Raw genomic sequence first — 15,165 nt, 5'->3', positions numbered from 1 at the left:
TCTTTATATGCCATTGAAATGTTTATAATGACCATGTTCTTATAAGGTTATATGCATAAGTTAATGGTGTTAGAAATGTATTATGTATATAACATGATCAAGCCAATAAATAAAATACATGCATTACTTATCAAGTACTCCCTCCGTCTCATTGAAAGTGTCATACTTTCATTTTGGGATGTTCCAAAACAATTGTCATGTTAGAAAAGTCAAAATATCTTTTAAATTCTCTTTCCAATATAACCCTTCTTTTTAATCGTGTGCATGTTACTGATTAAATTTAAAATTTGAATTTGTAGCGGTAAAATTGGAAAAAGAAACATAAACATCACAATCAAACCACTATTATTAAAAAGTTGGATTCTCCAAACATGACTAAATAAATGAGACGGAAGGAGTAATATTTTTGCTCACCCCTTTGTTGTTATTGTATAGTTAATGATGAGTTCATTGAGGTGGATCTTGATAGCTCATAGGGGTGGTAGTAGAGATGGAGATGGCTTTTGATTAAAGAATAACTTTTGCACTTCTATATAAGATACTTTATGATAGAATTTGAATATTGTATATATTGTATAAGGTTTGATTTTATTTTTTATTTTGGAAGATGTAGAATTGCTATTATGAATGATTTAATATTTGCAGATTTAGGAAGCTAATATAAAAGTTAATGTAGTTGGTTTGGAAATTTGTTTTCCTTATGCCTTTAACTTTGTTTAGGGTGTGGCGGGATTACATTTTGGGTACGCAGCATGACAAAGATATTTGATAGGAAGACATCCTGGTTAGATATTTTTCAAAATTTGATCATTTGTATGTTGGGGGCCAATTTTGAATCCGACATAAGACTCATCATTGTCTGGCTCCTGCAATGGTCAGAAGTTGTTTAAAGAATGTATATAAACTGGGAAGAGGGTGCCAAAGCATAGTCGTCCTCCATGTCTTTCTCACGTGTGGGTTGTGAGAGTAGCCCATGAGATGGCATATGCGTCCCTTGTTCTTTTCTTGTTTCTTGGAACAAAAAAAAACCATCAACCGTTTTTTGTCCTTGGAACCTTACGGCAATTATTGTGTCTTTACTGATGACCTTATAGAAAGCCACGATGCTTTTTATGGAGCTGTTAAAAGCTGGGTAATGATGATTAGCTTCCTATTAAAAGTAGATAACGAGATGCCAGAACTTAAATGAATTACCGCCAGCCTTATCGAAAGGCATGATGCTTTTTATGGAGCTGTTAAAAGTAGGGTAATGATGATTAGCTTCCTATTAAGAGTAGCTAACGAGTTGCCTGAACTTAATTGAGTTATTAGTGCTTCCTTCGGGTACACAGCCAGCTATACGTTCGTTGGCTATTCTGCCTTCAGCCGCCTTGATGATTCCTCGAATTTGTGGCGCACGAGCACTCTTTGCGTCTTTTCATGAAGCTCCTCTGCCCACCTTTTCGTCTTGCATAGGGATGGAACGTACCATTTTCATTCGTATCCTCATGCAACCTTCTACCCTTATACATTCCTCTCCAGCGGCTCACTTTTCGCCTGTTTCTTGGCCTTCCCTGGTTTTCCTACACTTTTTGGACTGTTAGCATCAGTGTCGATATACTCCCTGTTGCTGTTGGCTGGAAGAGGTGTTCGTTATTTTCCGCTTTAGCCTTCTTTTATCATCTTTTATTTCTTATTTCGTGCTAATCCAGGTTTTGATCTTAATCAGCCCATTCTTCTACCAATCTGCATTCGGTTTGACTTGTTTGCTGGTTAGCATTTTTCATTAGCAAGCTTGGTTTCTATTACTATATTGCTTTGCCATGGCGTCTGCTGTTTAAATGGTTTTCGTTAGCTCTATGTCGGCTGCTTAGGTGGTTGTATAGTGTGCATTGTGTTTGTCAACTTGTTCCTTCAATTGTTCTTTGTTATTTCCCGCTGGGTTTTGCCTCTTACAGAAAATGTCATGCCTTTTTCCACTGAAACTCGCTTTCATCGATGAGTCCTTGCTGTTTATATTATTTGTGCTTTTTTTCCCAGTTGAGCTAAGAAATCGTACTTATGTCTTTTACATTTATATTGGCTGTTCTACGCTCGAAGTTTATATGTAGATGTTGGATTCTTTTTCCTCTGTTTCGCACTGATGCCGCATTTTGTGTGCTTCTTTCCTTTCTTGCATGCAGATTGTGTGCTGTGTCTCCTGGAGTTGTACGTACTCTCTGCTCTTCAACCTGTGTAAGTTTTTCAGCTTGACCTCCATGCTCATTCAATCTTTTTGCCCAATTTGTTTAGCCTATTCCTTTTTTCCCCCTGCAAGCTACCCTATTTTTTTTGCTAGCTTTTGCTGCTCCTTTCTTGTTGGCATTGTTTCGGTCACCTCGATTGCATAATTTGTCTGCTACCCTGTCGGTGTTGTCGGTCTTGTGGTGTTGTGCTATTGTCGGTGTTGCTTAGCCTTCGTGTCATGTCGATGTTGTGGTGTTTTTTTGCTGCTTGCTGACTTGTATCGGGGAGCCGGTGAACTGTTTAATTTGGCCGTCCCAGCTTAATGGATAGAAATGCCAAGCGTCGGCAGCGTTATGTAGAAATGCCACGGGAAAAGGAGGATGACCTCTTGTGGCACCGCAGGGAAGCAAATGCTGCAAAGAAAAAAAATATGGCCCTTACTCCTTCTGGTCCTGGACCTACAGCTCGCCTCTCAAAAAGAAAACGCGGAGCTGATGTCCAGGAAGCGGCTTCACCAGGCATACACACAGGTGTTCGTGTTTCTGCTGGTTCTGATCAGCCATGTAGTGCCTATCGTGCTAATACTGGAACCAGCCAGTGTCCACCTCCTAAACAAAGTTCTTTTGCTGATCCTGCCAATGTTACTTTGGGTGGTCATCGAGCATCTTTACTAGGTTCTGTATCCATTGAGTTGATGTTTCTCTGTCTGGTGTTTCAGCTCTCATACAATTGCCTGCTATGACACCGCCATCCACTAACGAAAATCCACTTACCAAATCAAATTCTTTCCCCAACACGCGAATGCTTCCAAACATTCCTTTTTTCTAACCTCAATGCCCCCGTACTCACTCCTAACGAGCTACCAAAGTGCACGTCAAAGGTTATAGGACAAAAAATACAAATGTGCTTACATTTGCAATATATATTCTGTAACCCTATTAAGAATTCAAAAACAAGCACGGTCAACTAAATAATTTCTCTGTACAACAAATCTATTTTTAAATAAATGCTTGCTATCCTCTCAACCTGGACATACTTACAACGTTGCGCACGGTGAACATCTCCTAGTTCAAGTTTATTTGGCATGTCTTCATATTTTGAAGGTTAATTGCCATATGATATCCAAACATCCAAAAGCTGTTTGTATACTTGCATTAATATTGAGGAATCTTTTGACCAACACAATTCAAGGAAAGCCACAAGCTAATGGAGGAAGGTTGCAATTCTTGATCATTCTTAATCTCAACTCTATAAAGGTCTAGTAGGGATAATTTGTTACAGAAGATCATTTTCCTACTATTAGAATTCTCTGCAAAAGTGTCTAGCAAGAATGATTTGCTGCAGAAGATCATTTTCCTACTATTAAAATTATTTGTAAAAGTACACCATAGTAGGTTTATCTAACTTTGTGCAAGAATCAATGGCAAACACCTTTCAAATTATCCTAAAGGATATTTGTCCAATATCTTTACATACTAAATTCTACTTGAGTCACGATTTGAAATATTTTCGTATTATTTGCTTTGTAATTTTTAGATATTTTCTATTGAATTATCCCCAACAATCCCTAACCAAATCCTAGACTTCCACAATAGCTCTTCTAGCATCCTCTTCTGCCAAATCCCAGACATCCCTTACCTTTTGACAATGCCTAAGTAAGCGATCCTTCTGGCAGAGAACTCGATTTCCCCATTTCAAGTTGGCCAAGTCCTTTCTCACCTATCACAGAAACCATGCTAAAGTTAATTAAATTAACTAACTTCTTTTACTTGGTAAACCATTGGAAGTCTTTGTTTTACTTTTTCTGAAAACATCGTCTTCGCCAATCGCCATGATCTTTCTCTTTCACCTGTACATTGGTGACATACATAAGATACTTATGATGAACCCCTCTTTCTCCTCAACATAGTCTTTTATTGAACTTAAGAAATACAAAAGAGTAAGTTGACATATTTTCCTTGCTTCTACATCAACAAAAACACTTGAATGCTTCCTTATTACACGGTTTTCTCCCATTTTTCCGAGGAGGCTTCCTTATTACTATATCATTCATATTTTTGTCACAACTCACAGGACTACCGTATTGCAATGCATCCAAAAGCATTAACACATTGTCGAATCTCATCTTTACGCGTGCTTGAATAAGACCCCGAGTGGATAATCGGTCCTCAAAGACAACGTCTTTCCCCATTCTGGTATAATATGCCAACATCTTTGCAAATTACTTCACAATAGCTGCATACTGTGGGAACAAAAAACAAGCTTGTAATCATGGTAGCCTAATTTTTGAATCTTGAACCAACCGTTTAAAGTCTCATGACTAGGATTTACAACAACTCCGCCGATGTTAACAAAGCTATCATCCGATGGATAAACATAGTTATCAACTCTCCAAACTGGAGATTCACCACAGGTATACGGATAAGAAAATTGGATGTTTAAATCTGTGGAGACACGAATGACACCTATTTTCAGGTTCACAGGTGAAAATCTCGAGGGGATACCATTTCTTTGCTCAGACGTTTCTTGAAAAACACCAACAGGGCAAGTATCATTGCAAATGCTGGATAAAGTAAACCGTCCACCTCTGAATTTGCAATTGACAGTGGCTGGTAAAATGCAGTATTAGAGGTCAGTTTGAAGCTTCTTTGCAGCTACATCGAGCACTGGCTCGGATGCTTCAGCACCTGACGAGAAGGAGAAGTTTGTGGAAATGGAAAATATTACATGAAAGGGTGGTGAAGAGTAGTGATGTCTTCAACATTAGTGGTACTTCTTAGCTTATCACTTAACCAAGTAAAGATTGAGCGTTTGACGATGTAAAAAATGGCATCCATCTTCTGCTTATAAATAGCTAATGCCAGTCCAGAAGGATCAGGTTGCACGTAGTACTGTAGGACACTGGAGCTGTGGCTGCCTGAAACTGATTTTCCAAACATATTTGCTTCCATTCACCTTTTGATTGGACGGAATCTGACTTCGTTTTATTGCTTTGAGCTAATGAATTCTATCAAATTGTCTAAATACACAGGTACATTCAAACCCAATCAAAAGCTACTGGTGGGTTTTAACTATTTTGTCTACTTCTTCAGGGATCATTTTATAATGTTTTAGGTCAGCCAGCAGTACTCAGGATTAACATCTTCACTGCCCTAAAATTATCTGGAGTGATGTTTTAAGTAATAAATAATAGCATGCAAATCTTAGCACTTCAGCCAACAACACTATGGAGTACGTCCCAAGGAACTGCATTTAGTCAAAGAAGTTAGTCCTTGGTGCATAGTTTTTGGCTTCACAACTTACTATTTTACTTTTTTTTTTGGTTGGGGTGGTTGTTACACAGGTTGGAATTGTTTCATAACTGAATTTTTAGAAATTTTAAATTAAATTTGACCAATACATATTTTAAAGTTTGATGTCAACAGCTTATGTTCTTTAATATAACTCTCAAAATCAAAAGGAAAGTGCAAGCTGCCTGTTGAGTTCAAGATGATCCAATTCAACTTGGTTTCATTACTTGCTTGTGAGCTATGCTGGCCAATCAACTTAACACTTTGGTTCGTGCTACTCTAGAGGTAATTGAAGGTTCTAACACGATTGAAGTTCTTATTCAAGAAGAATCCTCAAGTGTTAATGCCATTCGGGTTAATCAAGACATTGGCCAGAAGACTTGCGTTCGACAAGGCGTGGGCACATCAGTTTAGTCATTTGTTATAAAGTTCATATATTGTAGTCCGATTGGTAATCTTTGTTAGTGAGTCAATTTTACGTTGTTTAGTCTTGGTTTTCCTAGTTATTTTAGGAGTTTTATTGTCGGCCAACTTTGGAAAGACACAAGGCTGCAAGTAGTCACTAGGGTCTCCTAGTTTGAATCAGTTTCCTGTCTTGTAAACCCTATAAAAAGGGGTTAAATGTTCTTTCATCAAAGAGACAAGTATTTTCCAGCAAAACATATGTGTGTGTGAGAGAGTTCTCTCTTGACTCTTTGTAGCTACCTCTGAACATTTTAGAAGAGTTCTAAGTGTTTGTTCGGCTTATCAGAAAGTAATTTCTCAATCTCTCTCTGTTTGTGCAGGTTAACTTTATCTCTTGGTCCTAATTCCTAAATTGCTCAAACAAAATGCTATGTTGTCCGACTTTTGATGTAGATTAAGTTTTTTCGTGACTTTTCTATAAAGAATTTTCTGTAAAGAATTAATCTTTCTTGAACTATGGGCCTGTTTGGAACCTAAGTTTTTGGCCAAGTTTTTTAGCTACTAGTTTTTTAACAACTTTAGCTACAGGAACCTAAAAAAACTTATCAAATTTTTTAACCTACACACTTCAAAATATCTAATACATAAAAAACTTTTACTTTTCTTCTTCTTTCTCCCCCACCCCGATCCACCACACCTTCATCGCCGGCCACCACTTCTGCCGCTGCTTCCGGCGTCGGTCACCTATTCCGGCGCCAACCTCCCTTTTTTTTTTTCCTTTTCTCCCTCTCCCTCTCCCCCTTCCCCTTTGACCGATCTGCAACCATTATGTTATGCTATTTTTCTTTTTTTTTTTCTCTCCCTCCCCTCTCCCCCTCTCCTCCCCCTCCCCTCCTCAGCCACCCCCCCTTCCCCTAGCTGCGATCTGGTCGCGCGACTAGATCGCAGCCAGTCGCAATACATACCCGATTTTCTAATTTTGGCATAGAAAAAAGCTCACTGCGCCCCACTCTCATTCCTGTTTGTGCATTTTTGTTGGTATCCCATTTCATTTCCAAGTGCAGTAGCAAAATTACACATTGACCGAAGCCATGAAATCAACTTTGCTTTAGACTCCAAAAAAGTGGAATTCTTTAATCAGTCATCCCTACTGCTAGTAGAAGCCATGATTGCAACTTTGCTTTTTTTCCTCTGAATCAATTGAATTTTGGTGCGAATACTTCCTCTTTTTTTTGGGTATGAAAGATGCAGGGGGAAGGGGAGGAGAGTAGGAAAGGGGAGAAGGGGGGGAGAGGGAGATGGAGAAGAGGGAGAGAGAAAAAGCAAAAAAAAAAAAAAACCATGGCTGCTGCAATGCTAGTTCTCTGGCTTCGGGAGGGATAGGGGGAGGATGAAGGGGAGTAGAGGGGGAGAGGGGAGCAGAGAGGGAGAGGGAGAGGGAGAAGAGGGGAAGAGAAAAAGAAAAAAAAAATTGGCTTGAGGCAGAGGTGGAGGCAACGGCTGCTGGTTCTTCAAAGCTGGAGGCAAAGGTGGCGGGGGAGGAGGAAGGAGGAAGAAGAAGAAGAAGAGAGGAAAGAAAAGGAAAAGGAAAAAAAGAAAGAGAAAAAAGAAAAGAAAAGAAAATTTGGGACAATCAGATGGTTCTTCAATGTCGGAGCAGGGGTGACGGGGGAGGGAAAGGGGAGGGGGAAGGAAGAAAAAGAAGAAGAAGAGAGGAAAGAAAGAAAAAGAAAGAGAAAGAGAAAAAGAAAACAAAAGAAAAGGAAAAAAAAAAGTTTTTTAAGTTAAAAAATTTTTTCAAAAACTTGTACAGTACACTACAGTAAAGTTTTAGACAAACTTTCAAAAAACTCAGGTTCCAAATAGTGCATACATTAGTGGATTTTCAAGGAAATAAGTGAGGAAAAACTCTTTTAAAGGAAAACAAGAGTTGGGAGATGGTTGGGTTAGATGGTAAGGTGAGAGAGATTATAATTAAAAGATCTTGACTTCAAGTTGAAAGAAGGAAAACAAAAGCCGCGACAAAATCTTCAACCATCCCTTGAACTTCATACTATACATTTGCCTTCAACAGCCCTTGAACTTCCTATGCCTAGTTCCTGAAATAAAATAACACGCTACTTTTGCCAAAAATTTGAGAACTTCTATATGTGTCGACTACTCTGTATATTATCCTGCACATGTTATGGGAAGCAGAGCTCTTTCTTTGAATACTTGTACTTTGTGGAAAGATTATATATATATATATATATTGTACATTTCATAGTTTTATTGATAAGTTGTTGAGTTTATACAAAGATTGGGGCTCCCCATATCAATTTACATCATAGATTGAACGTTAATCCAACTCTATTGCTAAACTAACACTGTTTGGATGGGAGTGTTTTTCAAAAATTAGTTTTTCAAATACAATAAAATTTTTTAAAAAATACTCTAAAAGGTAATCTAAAAATTAGTTTAAATTTTTTAAAAATTTTAAAAAATATCTCAAAATATATTCTAGAAACTCTTCTACTCTTAAATTTTATTAACATATGAAATTAAACATGTACATATATTTCATTGCTTTATTTATCGTTAAAAAGTAACATAACTAATAAGAGTTACAATGCACGAGATATGCAATATGAATAATCTTTCCTACATTGATACTATATACACCAACTAGTGTTCAAGAAGCTAAATGAAAATTCACTCTTTAAGTGGAAAAAAGAAAAAAAAATCAAAACTACCAGAATTAAATAGTGTAAAGAAATAACATGGTACTTTTGCCATAAATTCGAGAACTTCTATTTGTATCTGCTACAGCATATATTGTCCTGCATGTGTTATGGGAAGCAGAACTCTTTCTTTGAATATTTGTACTTCGTGGAAAAATTATATTTCACCCCAAAAAAGAAAAAAAAAGAAAGAAATGAACATATGATTTGAAGCGAAATGAAAGATGTAGATTATATTTCATCCACTTTATTTATCGTTAAAAATTAACATAGCTAATAAGAGTTACAATGCACGAGATAATATGTAACACTAACACGCATGCTACGAAACTAGTACTTTAAAAAAAAGCACTTAGAATGCTTCCTTATTACATGGTTTTCCCCCATTTTCCAGGGAGATTTCCTTATTACCAGTATTATTTTATATTTTTTGTCACAAGCTTATAGCATTACATAGAATACATCCAAGAAAATCAACTGATCTCGAATCTCATGATTTTCATGCCTGCTTGAATACGACCCTGAGTGGATAATCGTTCAGAAATAAACGTCTTTCCCCATTCTGGTACAATATGCCAACATCTTTGCAAATAACATCACAATTGCTGCAGACTGTGGGACAATAAACAAGCTTGTAGTCATAGCCAAATTTTTGAATTTTGAACCAGCTGCCTAAAGTCGCAGGACCAGGATTTCCAACAACTCCACCGATGGATACAAAGCTATCAACCGATGGATCAAGATAATTATCAACCCTCCAAACTGGAGATTCGCCACAGGTTTCTGGATAAGCAAATTGGATGTTTAAATCTGTCGAGGTACGAACAACACCATATCTCGGTTTCACAGGCGAAAATGTCAAGGGGATGCCATTTCTTTGCTCAGACAATTCTTGAAACACGCCAACTGGGCAAGTGTCATTGCCAATGCTCGATAACGTAAGCCCTCCACCTCTGAACCTACCGCGGACTTTGGCAGGTAATATGTAGTAGTAGTGGTTAGTTCGAAGCACATTTCCATCTATATCGAGCACTGGCTCGGGTTCAGCAGCTGAAGAGAAGGAGGAGACTGTGGAAATGAAAAATAGAAGGAATGAAATTATGAAGAGCAGTGATATCTTCATTGTTAGTACTTCTCAGCTTATCACTCAACCAAGAAAAGATTGCAGTGTTTGAGGATGTGGAAAATGGCTACAATCTTCTGCTTAAATAGCTAATGCTAGTACGAATGGATTAAGATTGTCTTGTGCTATAAAAACACTGGAGCTGTGGGCTGCCTGAAACTCTGAATACATTTTGTTACATTTCCATTTTGATTAGATAGATTTTGACTTCATTTTATCACTCTGAACTGATAAATTCTATCAAGTTTGTATAAACAAACAGGTAGATTCAAAACCAATTAAAAGCTACAGGCGGGCTTTAGCTACCATTTGAATTTGATCAGGGATGGATTATAGTCCTTTAGGTCAGCCAGCACTCAGGAGCAAGATATTCATTGCCTAAATGTTGCAGTAATATTACTGTGAATAAGACGTAAGCCAATTTATCTTTTAAGCTGGTCCAAATCTTAGTACTTCAGCCAATTGTAACATGTGGAGTGCGTTTGCACGAAGTCAAAGAAATTGATCGTTGGTGCACTTCGTTTTCGGCTTCAAAAGTTACTGCTTAACTTTTTTGCCAGTGGGGTTGGAACTACTTCATGTTGCATTTTTGACTGATGTAAATAATGCCAAAACTGGTCTACTAAAAGAAATAAACACAAGTGTTCAAATTAAAAACATAGATTTTAGAATTTAATCTTCCAACAAAAAAGAATGTCATTTCTCAATCTGTATTTCAGTTTTGACGATGCCTACAAACTGGAGGCCATAAACAAGCTTATATAAAAGCAATGTTGTTAAACTCGAATTGTATAGCGACTCTGCTAAACTATTAGGTTAGAAATCAACTGGCTAGATTGGTCGGACTATTCTAAAAAATTTGCTGGCATCAGCATGATGTCATAATTATTTTTTATTTTTATAAGTTTAAAAAATATTGAAATTAAGCTCTTGGTTATATTCGGTTAATCATACAAAATGTGCCAAAAATATTACACTAGCAATCAAACATACACCTAATAATTATATATAAAAATATAAATTCATGGCTAAAATATGTCCATTCTCTAAAACTACTTGAAAAACTAAATTAAAACAAATTAATGCAAACTGGAATCACTAGTACTAGACTGATAAGATGATAGGGATGAAAATATCTTGATTTAGAGATCATTCATGAAAGCGAGTGATTTTGGTATTTTCACTAACTGGATCACGTTTTCTTATTCTTATTAATAAATAAAAGTGTTAAAGTTTAGGTAACTCAAATTATGTTTGGAAAAAAAAAAAAGAAAAGTTTGAGAAATGGGTCAATCAGTCAAATTGGGTCACCAGTTTAACTGATTTTGATGACTTTGACTGATTTTTTACCAAAACGATTTTGTATGACAAATCAATTTGAAAAGAAGGCCGGTTTACAGTTGGACTGATCATACCAGTCAGTCCGGTCCGAATTTAATAACGCTGGATCATAGCCCAAAATCTTGTCAATGTGAAATGGTATTCGACTTGGTTTTCCTTCTACCCATCCTACCTATTTTAGGAATAGTGTCGACAGCTGAAGAATCAAAATGATCAATGTGGACAGACGTTACAAGTTTTGGTGAAAACATAATTGTTGTTTAGGTCTATTGAAATCCGAATTGCACATTTCTTGTAGTTCACTAATGTAGAGTTGCAAACGAATCGATTCGAGTCGAATTTTAACCTAATCAAATCGAGTCTCGATTCAATTTTACCAAATTTGAGCTTGACGAACTCTCAATGTAAAGTTGAACTAAAGTTCAACCTCAAATTCAGGTCGAATAGCGTTTGAACTCGAGTCTACTCAAGCTTTCAAAAATTAAAAAATAATTATTATATTTTTTAAAAAGTAAATAAATAGCAATTTTTCCTTTAATACATAATAAAATATTAGGGATATATATGTAATTTTGCTAATAAAATAAAAATAATATATATATACATATATAAAATATCGAGCAGCTCATAATATATATACAAATAATAAAATATTAGTGTTGTCTGAGCTCGAATCAAGTTTTGATCAAATCGAATTACGAGCGCCAGCGAACGGCTTGACTTATCTGCAACCCTACCTGGAGAAATTGCCACTGGGAGACCTGGTAGGCTCACCCATTGAGTCTTGGATAACATCGAGTGGGCTACTTTTATCCCCAAGATAACATGACTGGACATTATCAAGTGGGCAAGTTTGTATGTGTTAATGACGCAACAACAAATTAGACGCACTAGCCTACAAGACAAATTCCTCAAAAAAAAAAAAAAAAAAAAAGCCTACAAGACAAATGTTGGACGGATAGAACTATGAGATTTGGACAAAATAATATTATTAACTAGCTAGTAAAAAAAATAGTTTTCTCATTAAGTGGAGATTCAAAAACTAAATGCTAATATTTATTTATTATCTAAATGAACATATTTAGGAACGCATAATGCAATGACAAGGTGGCATGTTAAATAAGTAAGATTTAATGGGGGTCAGATGTTTAACAAGAAATTCGTTATTGACTATGTATGATTCATTCCCACTTTTACTCTGGAAATTTTGCATGAATGGGTATGAACTTAGTCAATGGTTATAGCATAACATTAATGTCAATGTTAATGTCTGTCGAAGTCTTAATTAATGAGAAATTATACTATCATTCATTAGTAATTTAAATTGCTGCAAACATAAGTAATTTTCATATTTCATATACTTTGGTCGGAGAGTCCAAAGTTACTTATTAGTAATTTTCGTATTTCAAGAGATGCAAGTTCTTGAATGGCCGCATAGTTTAAATTGCGCTGCTTCTCAACGCTCTGCCTTTCCTTGTTTTATTTCTACTTTTATGCAAAAAGATTTGCCCTGTTTTTCTAACTGGATTGATGAACCAAAAAAATGGTGCTGCCGCTGTTGAGCAGACAGATTCATAGTCTAAGTCACCAAACAGCACACCATCAAAACTTTTTCTAGACTTAGATTTTAAGTTATGGCCTTAAATTAGGTCATCGTAGTTCATTATAGTGATATTGATCAACATGGCCACAGAGGCATGGTTAATCCACAAAGCGGGAAGATGGGCAGTTGCATTATAATTTCTTTTTTGGACATTCAGAGCGGGAAGATTTGCAGTTGAATTATAATTTCTTTTTCGGACATTCAGAGAAGATGAGGACGACAGAAGCAGACTAGCAAGGAAAAAGGCAAAACATAATCTCTGCTCTACAACCATCATTGCTTGACTTAGTTGGTTGTTCTGGCTTATGAGCTTGCATAAAGAAAATACGAAGGCAAGGTTTGCCTCAGCTCAAAATACAAGCTGAGCCAATTTAGGATAGACAATCTCTTTCTTCATCACATTATGTGAATTCTCTGTTTGGCCGTGATCTGCGGTGATCTTCATTTTCAACAGGTTGATGCGTGCTTGTTTCTCCCTGTATCTTGACTTCTCCGGTGTTTACTTTGAATAATAGAGAAATGCGCGTTTGGCTTTTCAAATTCTTAGTTGAAAGCAATGTTTTAAAAACCGGACCGTTAATTGAACCGGTGAAGTGAAAGGGTCGAGGTTCAATCGGTCGGACCGGTTCAACCTCGGTTCAATGAATTTTTTAAAAAATAATTTATATAAATATATATATGTACAAAATAAGACATGTAATGGACTAATTTAATATTTTATATGATGAAAAGTTTACTATTTTTTAATAACTTGGATTTTTAAAAATAAATTTTTTAAATTATAAGTTAAAACAAATAAATTTCATCTCAATTTCAATTATATCTAAATCCAACCCCAAAATATCACAATATTTTGAAATTATACAAAATTCATGTCTCTGAGAATTTAGATATTATGAACTTAAATTTTAATTTACGTTTTGAAATTTAGAGATTGCAATTTAAAAAAGAAAATTTGGAGTTCGAAGGAAGTCAAGAAAATTGAAAATAGAAATGTAAACTTGATAAGAAACAAAAAATAAAATAAAAGTGAGTGGTTGTGGCATTAAATAATTTGGGTTAAAAAAATTCTTTTTTAACTTTTTTTAATTTAATGGACAAAAACAAAATTAAAAGATGGAAGAAAACATCAATAAATTAAAAATAAAGAGGTTTGATTAAAAAGGTAGTGACAAAAGAAAAGAGGATAGAGAGAGAAAGAGAGAGAGTTGAAAATTAAAAAGAAAGAGTCATGAGGGGATGAGATTTTGTAAGAAAAATGAAAAAAAGAAATATGAGTGTTTGCTTTATATAAATAAGTTATCAAAAAAACTAATAAGATGTGATGGTGCAACGGTTAATACATTGTTTTTTTATTACAAAGGTCTTGGGTTCGAATTTTGATAGCTGCATTTTGCAAAACTTAAAAAAAAAAAAAAAAAAAAAAGGGAAAGCTGAAAACCGGAAAACCGCCGGTTCAATCCGATTCGGCGGTTTTCACGGTTCAACGGTCTTTGACCGGTTTTCTAGCAAAGTCAACAATGTCATTGAACCGGACCGGTGTCATGGCCGGTACGCGGTTCAACCGGTCGAACCGGCCAGTCCGATCCGGTTTTCAAAACATTGGTTGAAGGACTGGGCAATAGCGATTGTTGTCCACAACAGCGTATGGATTGGGTTGGATAAATGCCTATTGAAACAAAGAAATTTCTTAGAAGCCCTTCATCATTCCTTTATTCCTCATACAAGTACCGGGAAAACATTTTTTTTTTTTTTGATGAAATATCCCATCGTAGGAGTCAAGTCAACCAAAAGAAAAGGATTTGTAATTTGAGCATTTATAAGTCATGTAATTCTTCAAATGGTATTCCACTTTATCTTTTGAGATCCAAATTAACTAGCTTTTCAGTTCTGCAAAAGCCCTTTTTTCATAGCAAAATGATATTAATCACGGTTAATTTCATCACTAGAATCTCGCTCCCTAAGCAGACATCCTACGCTTGATTGCAGAAATTTAAATTTCAGAAACTAAAACAAACTTTTAAACATTAAAATTTTTTTCCTCTTCCAAATTAGAAATAATTGGTTATGCATTTGCAAGTTGCAATAGCCAATAAGGTTTGTTAAAAAGGGTTATTATCACTTTACCCTCTTAACGTTTGGTACTACTATCAATTTCCCCCTTAACGTTACTTTTAATCACTTACCCCCAAGATTAATGGTCAAACTTAACGGAATTTATTAATTAAAGTGAAAAGATATGTTTAATCCTTAAAATATTATCACTTTACCCCCATAAACTATAGTCTCATTATCAATTTACTCCCTAAAGTTATTTTTTAAGCAATTTATCTTACCATTAAACCAACTTAGAAAGTTAAAAAACTTTAGAAGAAAATACCCTCCTCTTTGCATAATAAAAATAATAAAAAATTTAGAGTGACTCTTCTCCGTTTTAGTATCAAGAAAAAAAGTTGAAGTATTAATTTCTTTCTTCTT

At 35.6% G+C, this 15,165-nt stretch overlaps 1 protein-coding gene across 1 annotated transcript; it reads right to left on the bottom strand.

Moving 5' to 3' along the window:
* Positions 1–9,119: 9,119 nt before the first annotated feature.
* Positions 9,120–9,743, bottom strand: LOC113740635 (kunitz trypsin inhibitor 5-like). Its single transcript, XM_027268179.1, has one exon. The coding sequence runs from the start codon at positions 9,741–9,743 to the stop codon at positions 9,120–9,122; it is 624 nt and encodes a 207-aa protein (XP_027123980.1).
* Between the last annotated feature and the right edge of the window lie 5,422 nt (positions 9,744–15,165).

This window comes from Coffea arabica, chromosome 4e, assembly GCF_036785885.1.
Source record: "Coffea arabica cultivar ET-39 chromosome 4e, Coffea Arabica ET-39 HiFi, whole genome shotgun sequence".
In the NCBI taxonomy this organism is placed as follows: domain Eukaryota; kingdom Viridiplantae; phylum Streptophyta; class Magnoliopsida; order Gentianales; family Rubiaceae; genus Coffea; species Coffea arabica.
Note: the sequence above shows the minus strand (reverse complement) of the source record. Positions and strands in the feature narration are given on the sequence as shown.